At 39.8% G+C, this 14180-nt stretch overlaps 1 protein-coding gene across 1 annotated transcript in view; it reads left to right on the forward strand.

The window, feature by feature from the left end:
• MAP3K15 (mitogen-activated protein kinase kinase kinase 15) overlaps positions 1-14180 on the forward strand; it is a 148650-nt gene that overhangs the window by 38934 nt on the left and 95536 nt on the right. The window contains 1 exon segment of the mRNA XM_089904724.1: positions 11813-12006. Coding sequence (XP_089760850.1) covers positions 11813-12006 — 194 coding nt within the window.

The following is a 14180-nucleotide window of genomic DNA, read 5'->3' on the forward strand; positions in this document are numbered from 1 at the left end:
ATGCCAGTACCACGCTGTTTTGGCTACTGTACCTTTATAGTACATTTTGAAATTAGGAAATCTGATTCCCCCAACTTTGTTCTTCTTTTTCAACACAGTTTTGGCCATCTGGGGCCACTTGCAGTTCCATATGAATTTGAGAATCAACTTTTCCATTTCTACAAAACAGGCCATTGGAATTTTGATAGGGATTGTGTTGTATCTGTTTATCACTTTAAGACTTAACAATATTAAGTCTTCCAATCCAAAAACACAGGGTGTCTTTCCATTTATTTAGGTCCCCTTTAATTTCTTTCAGCAATGTTTTATAGCTTTCTGTGTACAAGTCTTTTACCTTCTCAGTTAAATTTATTCCTGGATATTTTATTCTTTTGGATATTCTTGTAAATGAAACTGTTTTCTTAATTTCCTTTTCAAGATTTGTTTTTAAAAAATACCTTTCGGGACTTCCCTCATGGCGCAGTGGTTAAGATTCCACACTCCCAATTCAGGGGGCCCAGGTTCGATCCCTGATCAGGGAACTAGATCCCACATGCATGCTGCAACTAAGAGTTCACATACCGCAACTAAGGAGTCCATGTGTTGCAACTAAGGAGCCCACCTGCCGCAACTAAGACCCAGCACAACCAAAATAAATAAATTAATAAGTAAATATTTTTTTAAAAACTTTAAAAAGAAATACCTTTCACAGAAATCTTTAACACATCGTATTTTGCTTCGTAATTCAGTATTTGAGTTAAAATGTAATTCAGTTTTTGATCAGAGATCCATAAAAATGACTTCATATATTATTTTCATCCATTTTCATTCTTAGGCTATCTTCTACTGCTTTAGAGATAACAAAGATAGACCCTTTCAGCATTTTATCACTTCAGAAGACATATTTATATGATGAATAATCAAAAACAAAGAGTGAAAATATAGCCTTTATGAAAACAAGAGTGAAAATGTAGCCAACCCCAAAAGACTACTTTATCTATTAAACCTTGGAACTTCCTGGTAGTTTGTTATTATTGTACATAGTCCACAGGTATTCTTTGTTTGTTTTAATTTTCCTTTGTAAATATAACCATACTTTCAAAGTTACGTTATATTTTGCAGGTTGATTCTCTACAGGAAGTAGACTCTGAGACTGAGTTTAGTGAACAGATTTATTGAGGAGTGCCCTTGGGATCACCTCTGAGGGAGAGGAGGGCAGGAAGCAGGACTGGGAAGAGAGAGAAATCCAACTGGGATGCAGGCTCAGTGGCAGCCTTGGCCGATCCCCCCTGGGGAGCTCTGAGCTGGAATGACCTTTTGGAGTAGTTCTGAGTTGGGATGGGATGGCCAGGCCTTTATTCTCCTGTATCCATCCCTCACTGGAAGGAGAGTGACGTTGAGTGAAGTGCTCTCTGCAGCTGAGGCAGTTCCAGAAGGGGCTGACAGCAGGGGTGAGAGCTACAATGCTCCTGGTAGCTGGGGCAGCACGTCCTTCCTTGAAGGGGGGATGTGGGTGTACGCCTGAGTGTCCACCAGCTTATAATCATTTTACTTGAGAAATATGTAAATCATATATACCCCAAGACTAAGCATGTACCTCGAAAGCTGAGATGCACAGAAATAATTTTTTCCTTTGAATTGGTGGAACATTATTTGGAAGCTGTGCGTAGCCTCACCAGAGAGGAAGCATGGGGACATAAACCTTCCTTGTTCCCCAGGAAAATTACTAGCAGAAGATGAGGTTTTCCACCCAATACTTGTAGAAGAAATTGTTCAAAGTAAATTAGACCTTACTCTCATTTGTCATGTCCTAAAGCTAGAGATCAGAGATGGTTTTTTAAAAGCAGAGTTAAATTTCCAAGCTAGGATCATGTTACTAAAAAACACCTTATTAAAAAACTAATCTGGTTCTTGACCTCTGGACTAGGTAAGTAGTTTTTTCCTCTGGAAAGCCAGTGAGATTTGAAAGAAGCTCACTGTTCCCATCAAAATAGTTACCTCTATGATCCCAGTGAAGTGAAAATTCTTTGAGAAACAGACATTGGCAGTATTGGGGGTATTGGCTACAATACTGGAAGTCTTTTACCTGGCTTACAAGCACACTGAGGCCTCAAGTTTAGAGTAACAGAATGTCTCCTGGTCCTCCCCTCTTGCCTTCCTCAGTTCTTCAGTTTTTTTTTGGCTTGGGATCCAGAATTACCAAGGATGATGTCGATTGCTTAGGGACACTTTGGTAAAAAGGCAATTAAATTTCTTTTCTACTTTCCATATCCTTTGGGTTTTCTGAATTCAGAATCAGAATTTCTACCACTTTTAATATGAAGACTCAATTTCAAACAAGAAGGCTAGCTCTCATAGTAGATGGAGAATTTTATTTTACGCACTGAATGTGATTTATGTAAAAATTTCTGCCCTTTGAATATTTATTTCATTTGTATAGCTATTTTTTATTTCTACCTCATCTTAAGTTCTCTGTTCAAGTCTTTGTCTTTTTTTCCCCTTCATGCCTGTGGTCTGTGTTCTCCTTTAAATTGGAGTACTCTGAATAAATAAATAAGTTGGAGTGCTCTGGAGGTGTGAACCATAAAACTTTCTCTGTACCTCTTGAATATCACAGGAGTAATGTCACATTTCACAGGGCTAATGTCAGAACTGAGATAGAAATATTTAATTCTGCCTACTAACTGAATAAGTCTTTAGTGTCCCATGATACCCATTTATTTTCTTTAAGACGTAATTCACATACCATAAACTTCACCATTCACTCATCTGTTGGTGTTGGGCATTTTGTTTTGTATGTCATGTCCGTGTCTATTTAAGGATATTTCAGAATTAAGCTGGATTGACAGTGACAAGAAGTGTAGGAAGGGAGGGGGAGGACATGAGATTGCCTGGCTCTGTGGTCATCTGTGGGCCAGTTGGTTGACCTTGCTGGGAATCGGTTTCCTCCCTTATAAAATGAGCTGATTATTAATAAGGTGATTACTGTGACTTGTGCCAGCTCTGAAATAATTCTCTGACTTTATGATAGCTATTCTGTTATTTGAACAAAGCAGGTGGACTCTTGGAATAGCTCAGCTGGTGCTACATGGCATGTTCCCAGCAGGGGCGTCTTCATTCACCTTTCAGTGGCCCAGTAGTCTGATTATCCAACTGAAATTGTTACTCGGCTTCTGTATATGCATTTGTTCCTCTTATGACCAGGCCAGTATAGAAAGATAGCAATGTAGAATGCTATTTGCATTGATCTTAAAAAAAATGCATTTCCCTGATATGCAAGCATGCTGATTTTTAAAAATTCTCCTTTAACTGATTAGACAAAGAATTGTACCTTGTAATCATTTTGTTTTAGAGTGATACCTGACCTAGATTTTCTTCCTTAATAAATTGACTTTGTCAGACATGGTTATGTTAAATAATTTTTTAATTGTCTTAGGTTTGCGCATTTGCTCCCTAAGTTTTCTTGGGAACAGTTTTCTATGCTGTTTAAATTCTAGTTTTCACTAAGGATTTGCAGTCCATTTGTATTACAAGATTTAAGCTCCAAAGCTTGAATCTGCCAGCAATCAAGGTATGCATTCTTGCATAAGTGCTCAGAAATCAGCTTACCTCATGGGTAGTATTAAACCACCTTCCATCTGCCTTAGATTTTTCCCCCTTCTTTTGAGTAAGCCATTTGTTGACTGATTAAATGTTTGTATCATTACTTTTAAAATGTTCCCTGGAAGGTCAAGCTGAAAGTCTCATCATGAGTTGGTTGGGATAAATTCTTACACATTTTATTTGCTCCAAAGAATTAATTTATAAAACTTGTGCTGTTTTTGACCAACTATGTGAGCTGCTGCTAGCCATACACAAAACTAAGTGCTGGTGTAATGAGGCCCCTTCACTTGTGTTTCTGTGCTGGCCTTCCTGGGCCGCTGGCCTTCTGCACAGGGTGCCTGCAGAGGAGCCTGCTGTGGGGTGCGTCCCACGTGTTCTTGGTTAGTGGCCATGGTTGAACCTGATGGGCAATTAGGTTGGGACCCCAACATGCTCTGCTCTCCTGGGCTGTCCTGGAGAATCCAGACAGTTGTTTATGGATGGGACTCACACTATTATCATGGAAATGTTCATATATGAAGCCCACTGAAGAATCTCTGATGTTTTAGGGCTACAGGTAGGCTGTTCTATGTGAAACATCTGCTTGGAGTCCAGAGCAGGGTTTCTTAAATTTTGGGGGCCTGGGACTCCTTTGTCAATCTGGAGGAGCCTATGGACCCCTTCTCAGAATGTATCTTAAAGTGCTTAAATAAATACAAAGGATTACAAAGGAGACCAACTATATTTCAGTATGACTGTATTTATACTGAAATATGGTTATCAAAAATATTTTTAAAGTTGTATATTGTAATCTATGTCCTCCTTTACTGATGTCTCAAATAATAAAATGAAGCAGCAAGTCTAAAAACTGTCATAATTTTGGAGTAGTGATAAGTATAAAAGTCATTTTGAGATCTCTGTAGGAACTGTAATATGACGTGAAAAATTCTGTGATTTCTATTAGTAACAAAGTCCCATGTCCTGCTAAAACAAGAATGGGTTACCTACATTCCTGATCGAAGGCAAATGATGACAGAGGTGGAATTTTTTTTTTCTCATTCAAGTTCACAGACCCCCGAGAATTAATGGGCTCCGGGTTCAGAATTCCCGGTCTGGTCTGGTCTAGAACTATCTAACATAGCTAGTACTTTTATTGGATGTCCACTATGTGCCATGACCGTCTTTAAGCCTTTATCACTTAAAGAAATTGACAGTATTATTGTCTTCATTTTAAACATGAGAAAACTGAAGTTTAGGTGGATAAGTACATTTTCCAAGGTCATCATCTAGTATGGAGCAGAGTTGGGATTCAATCTTTGGCTATACACATTGTCTACTATCTTGCTCCACTTGAGCTGATATGATACTGACTTCCTATTTCAATAATCATAAGTCACTTGTTTTTTACCTAACTTAGCAAATGTGAAAAAAAACCTCACTACCTAGCTCTCCTGAGACAGTGGTGAAATTGAAGTGCCTTCATATACTACCAGTGGGAGTATAAATTGCTCCATCCTTTTTGGCAGCAACTTGGCCACACATATCAGGAACCTTAAACTTGCTCTAGTAATCTCACTCCTGGGAAGCTATTCTTAGGAAAAGACCACAGTGTAAATATGCACCTATGCCATATGCAAAGGTGTTCATCTCAGTGTATAGTAAGAAAAATTTCAAAACAAAGTTAAATAATAGAATGATGAAGTACATTATATATATTCACCAGTTGGTATATTAGGCAGGCATTAAAAATTATGGCATTTTTATAACCACACTTTTGTCATGAGAGCTTTTTCAAAGATACCTATTATTTAACCTAGTGATGCTACGGGATGAACTGTTCATTGTGGTGATATTTGTAGATGGTAGTAGTTTGGGAAATCTCAGTTGCTAAGTTTAGAACTAAAAACTTCAGAGGGCAGGTTCCTCTACTCCCTACCCTCATAGTGTCAGAGACCAGTGGCTTTTACTCTGCTCTCTGACTTCACTTACTGTATCAGAATCATCCTTTCGGAAATACTTAAAGAGTGTTTGGATTAAGGGTTTACATAGTTATGTGCCTAGCATACTGGTTCTAATGCCCCTTTATGTAGGAAACTAAGCTGCCTTTGTTAAATTTGTTTTAATGAGCTGGATTCTTGAGATTTTCCATTTATAAATGTAACAATTACAAACGTCCAACCCTGGTTTGCTATTGAACATGTGTTATGCTAATCAATGTTTTTCTTTTTAATTTTGCGTCTCCCCCACCAACAAAAGTCTGAATGTGTTCCATCATTTGAAGATGTTTGGGCCTATTCTTTGTAAGAACAGAAGTACTGCCCTCAAGAGCCTGTGCTTTCATTTGGAAGTTTATGAATTGCTTTTTAAAATGTAATCGTGAGTCCCAATTTCCTTCTGTAAAATTTCTTAAACTTCTATATACACTTTATGAAAGATTTTCTCAAAGCAAGTATTTTTACTTCCCCAAGGCTCCAGATACCTGCTGTCTCCTCAGTCCTGTTTGTTAAACTTGTTCAGTTGTTTTCAGAGTTCATGCGTTCCCTTTCTTTCTCCTTATTTTCTCAAACTGAGACTAAATGTTTGCTCAGAGGATCAGATCCGCTCCAGCTGTGGGCAGGCTTTCACCAGCCTCCACCACTGCTGCTCTGCCCACTTGAGCCATAACCTGTGACAGCACAGAGCATATATTTGTCAAAATCTTATTTTTTCACACCTCATTATTGAGGATTAGAGCAGGACTGGGGCAAAGTTAACTTTTGTGCTATTTGGGTAGAATAGGTTTGCTAAAGGAAGACTGTCAGGATTTCAGCAGAAATATTTGTTTTGGAAATAGTTTTAAAACCTGTAACAATTCTATCCAAATAGGTTGGATTCCTGCACCTTCAACTTACCTGCCTCTTATGGATACTCAGGTTTATTTAGTTGTAATCTTTGTATGTATTTTTGTTAGAATTATTACTCTGTATAATATTATCTTTTAACAAAGCTGAGAGAAGAAAGGAAAATAAGTACTTATAGAGTTACACTAACCTGTTTGTTTACCATTTCTGATTCTTTTCATTCGTTTCTGTGGATTCAAGTTACCAAATGGTGCTGTTTCCTTATTCCAATACAGCTTTGTTTCCACCTGCATCTTTTGTACTTCTAGTGTCAAATATATTACATATCTATATGTTACAGGCCCCAACATATGATTATATACATCATCTTATGCAATTGTCTTTCAAACCAGTTAAGAAAGAAGAAATTAGCAACTATATTGTCTCTTACAATTACCTGTATAACTAACTATACTGCATACTTTGTTTTTATCATGTGAATTAAAATTACTGTCTGGTGTCACTTGCTTTCAGCCTGAATAGCTTCCTTTAATATTTTTTTGTAAGACAGGTCTGCTAGGAACAAATTATCTCAGTTTTTGTTTACCTGAAAATGTCTTTATTTCCCCTCAGATTTTCTTTCACATCCTTTATTAGGGTGTTGAAATTTTCTCTAGAGACTTTGTATACTTTGAGTGACATTAGATTCACCTTTATTTTTAGATTGATTTTTTTTTTAAGGGTGCACCACATGGCGTGCAGGATCTTATTTCCCCAACCAGGGATCAAACCCATGCCCCTTGCAGTGGGAGTGCAGAGTCTTAACCACTGGACCGCCAGGGAAGTCCCTCGTCTTCATTTTTAAAAGATAGTTTTGCTAGATATAAGATTTTTGGTTCACTTTTTTTTCTCTCATCACTTTGAATATGTTGTCCTACTGCCTTCTAGCGTTCACCGTTTCTGATGAAAAGTCAGATGTTTTTTATTGGGTTGCCCTTGTACACGGTAAGACACTTGTTTCTCTTGCTGTTTTCAAGACTTTGTCTTTCATAATTTTGACTACAGTGTATCTGGGTGTGGATCTCTTTGAGTTTATCCTACTTGGAATTTATTTAACTTCTTGGATATGTAGATTCATTTTATCAAATTTGTGAAGTTTTCAGCAATGATTTCTTTCAGTATTTTTCTGCTTCTTTCCTCTCCTTTCAGGACTCCCATTGTGAGTTGTGTTTGTTGGTGCACTTGACGGTGTCCCACATTTCTTTGAGGCTCTGTTCACTTTTCTTCATTCTTTTTTCTCTCTGTTCTTCAGTTTGCATAATCCCTATTGATCTGTCTACGAGTTTACTGATTCTTTCTTCCACTTTCCTGTTGGGGGCCCCTTCAGTGGATTTTTAATTTTGGTTATTATGCTTTTTAAGTCCAGAATTTCCATTTGCTTCTTCTTTGGTAATTCCTGATTCTTCATTGATATTCTATATTTGATGATGCATTGTAGTTATACCTTTAATTTGTTAAGTATGGTTTCCCTTAGTTCTTTGAACATATCTATAGTAGCAGTTTTCAAGTCTTAGTCTCCGAAGTCCAAAAGGACCCAGGGGGTCCTTTCAAAGGCAGTTACTTGGTGCCTGCTGTTTCTCCTGTATACAGATCACACTGTCCTGTTTCTTTGCATGTTTTGTATTTTTTGTTGCTGAAAACTAGACATTTTAGATAATGTAGCAACTCTGGATACTGACTTTTCTCCCTCCTGCCTGGAACTTGTTCCTGTTTGCTGGTTTATTTGTTTAGTGACTTTGCTGGACTAGTTCAGTGAAGCCTATTTCCTCCAGTGTGCAGCCTCTGATGTCACACCTCAAGAAGGTGCAGCCTTGAACATGCACACAGCTACCCTCACCCTCCTATCCCCACCTGGGGATGACAGTGCTTATAGCTGGGCTCTCTTTGACTATATCTTTCCCCAGTTTCCCTGTTAAGTTTCTGACTGATTTTCCTCTACTGATATTACATCCAGTTGTTAGTCTCCCCTAATTGTTAGCTGATTGCTTTATTGTTTTTGCCAATCACCGGAGACATAAATGTTCCACAGTCTAATATCATTAACATTGGGCGTCTTTGCAGGGGTAGTTTTTAAAGCTGGTCTTTAAGGTTCACTCTGACCGCAGGAAGCCTTTCATAACTCTCTCTTCCCCTGTTTCTCTTTGTTAAACTGCTAGCTTGTCTACCTTTCACCCATTGCTATCATGGAGCTACCAGCTTCCTCTTAATTTCTTGCCATAAAAATCTCCATTGTCTTTGACAGTGCCTGTAGGTTTGAACTTCTCCGTGCTATGTTTCACATAAAGTCAGTCCCCTTAGGGAGAGCTGCAAAGCTCTCTGTTCTTACAGCATGCCTCTACCCTAGGCAGAGCCTCTGCACCACTGCACCAGAGCTGGGGAGCGGGGAGCAGCAGCCTGCCCCTCTCAGAGTGACACCCTGCTATGAGCGGGGTGCTGGGCAAGGGTAGCAGTCCCTGATCGTCTCAGCTTGCCTCTCTTGGCATGGAACCTTTACCCTATGTGAGCTGGGACATAGATGATCAGGGTCCAGTATTCTTGGCCTATTTCACCTAAGACAGAGCTTCTGCCATACAAGTGGGAACGCGGTGGAGAAATGGAGCCCTGGTCCTCTTGACCATGCTTGCCTGGAATAGAGCTTCTACAGGACAGGGCTGTGGTGAATGAGGATGCTGGTGGCCTAGCCTTCCCAGGGAGAAACTGCCACCCGAGACTTGAAGCTGAGGGTGGGAGGGGGTCCCATCTTCTTGGCTATACCCATCCAGAGTAGAATTGTCACTCTGGGCTCGAGGGTAGGGGAAGAGCAGGTTATAGCTCAAATACTAGAGTCTCAGTCTTCTTATCAAGATTTACTCGATTTTCTCGAGTAAATGTTTCTCCATTTGCTGTATGTTCTTAAGGCAACTTATAGAGACTATAAATGGTTTTTTAAAAATACGTGTTACCAGTTATGTTTGTTTTTCTGGGGAGGGGATCTGAGGAGCTCAACACACCTCCAGCCTAGCTCTAACTTTTTTTATCTGTCTTTTTTTTTTTTTTTGCAGTACATGGGCCTCTCACTGCTGTGGCCTCTCCCATCGCGGAGCACAGGCTCCGGACGCGCAGGCCCAGCAGCCATGGCCCACGGGCCCAGCTGCTCTGCGGCATGTGGGATCCTCCCGGACCGGGGCACGAACCTGTGTCCCCTGCATCGGCAGGCGGTCTCCCAACCACTGCGCCACCAGGGAAGCCCCCTAGCTCTAACTTTGAAAATAGCAAACTCTATTTCTTCAAGGATTTTTTTTTTTTTACCTTCTGGACTTCATTGATTCACACAGCTCTTTTCTCCCTCTTAGTCTGAACTAGGAAATCTTTTACCATAACTCGACCAATTTCAGGTAGAAGAACAAGCAGTTTAAGTTCTGAGTGTATAAATGGCATTTAATTTAATTAACTTTAGCAACATGGCTTTCTTGTTATAGATGATGGAGAAATTTGTCTCTAACCTACCAAAACCTTACTTTGCTGGGCAATTTGAACCTGTCTTTGAGAATTTGAAGATATTACTAGAGGGGGAAGGGTCTTTGTTCCTCCCATTCCCCAGTTATCACCAACACACCAAAAATTTTGCTACTTCTCTTTGTAACAGACTGACATTTGTAGTTTGAGGTGTTTAACCCCAATATCTGGTGTCCACGGGGACAGTATCCAGCTGCTGTTTTGCAGCAGGGTAAGTACTCTCATCAAACCTATTATCAGGAATCATGAAACATCAGGAAGCTTAGTGTTAGACAAGGGCCACCACCTGTTTTGGGATGACCTGTGAGCTCACATTGGGTTTTACAGTTTTAAGTGCTTGGGAAAAAATCAGAAGATGAAGAATACTTCAGGACATGTGAAAATATGAAATTCAAATTTGTGCCCATAAATAAAAGTTTTATTGGGACATAGCCATGCTCACTTGTTTACATGTTGTCTGCAGCTGCTTTCATGCTGTAACAGCAGAGTCGAGTAGTTGCAGTAGAAATTATATGGCCCACAAAACCAGAAATATTTACCATCTGGCCTTTAACAGGAAAGGTTTGCTGACAGTCTCAAATACGGTTGAGTGGGGCATCACTAGTCACTTTTGCTTAACGAATTATTTTAGGGCCTAAAGACATGTCGTGACAGGGCTACAGATGCTCTAGAAGGTACAAAAGAGGGAGAGGATTGCAGGACAATTATTTGTATTTTGAATTTAGATAGAAATAAGAATGCCACCTGTCCTTGTGTAAGCAAATCTTATTCAAAAGGAAAACTTTAAAATGTCTGTCACGTATTTGTTCCAAGCTAGTTCCCCAGTGTGGAAAGTTTTCCCAAGACTTCTGTTTGATCTGAGATTGTAGCATTCTGACAGTTGTCTCTGTGATGAATGAATTTCTTTTTAATTTAGATGAAACTGTGTTGCTTCTTCGACTTCTCATGCTTGGTGAAAGTGTACTTCCCAAGGTTATGTCTGCATTATGCCAAAGTTCCTAGATAACTCCCTTAGTTGAAGAAATTAAAGGGAAGAAGTCACATGAATTATTTCTGGCACCGTGTAAGTTCTTTAAAAACTTAGTGAAGATAAAGGAATTAGAGAGTCTGAAATTTTAACCTAGTTGCTTTTTATGACAGTATAGACAAAAGATTGGCTATGATAGAAGAATGTCATATAAAAACATATTTTAGTCCTCCAAATCTGCTAAAAACAGAGCATGGGCTTAATGCTATTTAAAGGTGGTGTTTATGCTTTAGAAAGGATTACAATTTGACTATTGAAGCATATTACATTCCATAGAAAAAACATACTGTTTTACTTGAGTATTGTTTGACAATATAAAAATTTTTAAACAGATCCTTTTTTTTCAAAACATCTCTGAGACTAATCATATTTAGTAATATCTGCTTCCAGCAAAACAGTTTTTACTCAACGAAGTTTATAAATAGTTCACCTGTGGTTAAATTATCAAATAAGGCTTTTCCACCTATGCTGAAAGAAAGAAAATAAGCCTTTACATTGTAATCCTTGGTTATCATTGGGCTGAAGTTCCCTCTGATTTGGGGGGAGATGTAATGAAATGATGTAATTTCTGAGACTTAAAACCCTAAAATCTTTGCTGATGAAGTTCAGAAACATATACAGATCAGTTCAGCATTTGAAACCAAATTTTTGTCGTATGTCCACGTGTTAGAGCTTGTGAAATTGAGTGGTTTCCTGTTTTGCGTATGATAGATTCATAGTCATATTGTGCAAGTCGTTCATCGTCAGACATTTTCTCCTTTCCTGTCCCACCAAGGTTCCACCTGCCCAAGTCCACAGCTGTGCTTCTGCATCAATTATTTCATGAAACATTTTTGTTTCTTTTTCCCAGGCATCTAGTGGAAATTATTATTTCATCCCGTACATAATGACACCATGCGCTGATTATTTTTGCTGCGAGAGTGACGCCCAGAGACGTGCCTCGGAGTACATGCAGCCCAACTGGGACACCATCCTGGGTCCGCTGTGTGTGCCCCTGGTGGACAGGTTTACTAGCCTCCTCAAGGACATCCATGTGACCTCATGGTAATTCCCATCAACCGTCAAAACGCTGGGAGCTTTGCCAAAATTTTCCTTTCACGTCCATGGAGGTGACGTAACTTCAAGAGACCTTAGTGCCCAGAGAGTGGGGAACCCCAACCAATTATTTTGAAGTCATCCCTGAATCCAGTGTTCCTTACTGTCTCACTAAGTTGGGCCGTTGAGGTGTAACCGAAAGAGAATAAAACTGGAGGTGAGGTCAGGGTTGAGCTTGTGTTTGGCTCCACCTCCTGGTGTGACCTTGACAAATAACTTTTCTGTAGCTGTTTTCTCATCTAGAAAATAAGGAACTTAAGTCACTGATTTTCTTTCATGCTCTTTCAACTCTGAGATTCTGTGTTTCAGGGTCATTTCTGAACGTGATTTCCTCCCTACTACCAATCAGCTGTTAAGGTTGTTAAAATGCGTCAGCAAAGTCATTCCGACCATAAGTCCTTGTGCTGTAAAAGTGGGGATGTACTGAGTCAAGCTGAAGCCATCCTGACCTCAGCGTGTCCTGTGACGTGTTCTTGGTAGATTTATGTCGGAGAAAGTGTGGAGTAGTGATTCAAGAGTTGACAGGTTTGGGTTTGAATCCTAGGCCAGGCGATTCTTCACAGTGTAGCCTTGGAACAGTTAGCTCACCTCTTTGAGCCTCAGTGCTCAAGAAACCAGTCTTTAAAACATCCCTGTTCTAAAACCTGAAGGCAGAAAAATTATTCTACTTAACCAAAGGATCCAGTTTTGGGGGTTTTTTTCTTGCCTGTGGCCAATTTAAAGGATTTATTCCTGAAAGTTACGTCTCAAGAAGGATTTGTCCTTCCAAAACAAATGAAAATCTGAAGCACTGGCAGGACTGACTTGAAATGTAAGGGACCACACGTCCCTGTGGCTTGCATTGTGGCTCCCCAAACTGTGGAGCGTCACTACTGTAGGGTTGGTGTGAGGGGCACACTTGTTAACAGTCTGTTCTCTTTTTCTATCCTGTCACCTCTCCTCTGGACACAGAGTTTCTGCTACAGATTGTAATGGGAAAAGAAGACTGGAAACGCAGACATATGTGACCACATGCCAACATAGAAAGCAAATGGGAGACCTTTTGCAGCACATCCCTGGAAAGCCTCTTTCAGTCCCCCCTTGCTAACTATTGTCTTATTGCACAGTGAACATTTTAGTGAAGCTCAGGGAGAGAACTCTCTCAGTATCATCTTTTCAGGTCTGACAAGGAAGTAGGCTAGCTTGAGTCTCCTAGATGAGCAAGGTCTTTGCAAGAAGTCTATTCAAGTTTGTTTCTCATTCACTTCGTGTATGTTTCAGGAGGAAAACAACTCTTTTGATTTGGTTTAATTTCAGAGAACTTGAAATACCTTTTAGTTGATTCCACTCCTTGAACTACCGGATACCTGGCAAGGGTTAGTGAGAGGGTAAATGGTGCTTATGGTTTAAAACATCTGTAACAGGGATGGCAGATAAATTTTCAGCTCAAATGCCAACTTTGATAGATTGATGAAGGCTACCCAGAGCCCTGTGAGGAAAAGGGGTTTGAAGCTATTTCTTTTTTTTTTTAATCTTTTAAAAAATTTATTTATTTATTTATTTTTGGCTGCATTGGGTCTTTGTTGCTGTGCACGGGCTTTCTCTTGTCGCGGCGAGCGGGGGCTACTTTTCATTGCAGTGTGCGGGCTTCTCATTGCAGTGGCTTCTCTTGTTGTGGAGCATGGGCTCTAGGCACGCGGGCTTCAGTAGTTGTGGTGTGAGGGCTCAGTAGTTGTGGTGGGCAGGCTTAGTTGATCCGCGACGTGTGGGATCTTCCAAGACCAGGGCTCGAACCCGTGTCCCCTGCATTGGCAGGCGGATTATTAACCACTGCACCACCAGGGAAGTCCCTGAAGCCATTTCTCAGTCCACATTGATTAGCAACATCTTCCCTGGTTACCAGAGGCAGAAATGGCTGCATGTTTATTACATATATGATGTCTCCAAGCCATACTTAATTCAGTGTTTTGTTCACTTACTTACAAGTTAACATTCTTATTAGGTTTCTTAGTTTATTAAAACTATTTTTCAGAATTACCCTTGAAAACAAGTCTAAACTAAAGTATAAATTTTTACTTGTCAGGCTGAACTAATAATACTTTAATAGCTTTGATGCCTTTATAGTCCAGCAAATGGACAATGGC

Source organism: Delphinapterus leucas, chromosome X (assembly GCF_059928025.1).
Source record: "Delphinapterus leucas isolate spDelLeu-1000000601 "Yukka" chromosome X, BTC_Dleu_Yukka2, whole genome shotgun sequence".
Classification (NCBI taxonomy): Eukaryota; Metazoa; Chordata; class Mammalia; order Artiodactyla; family Monodontidae; genus Delphinapterus; species Delphinapterus leucas.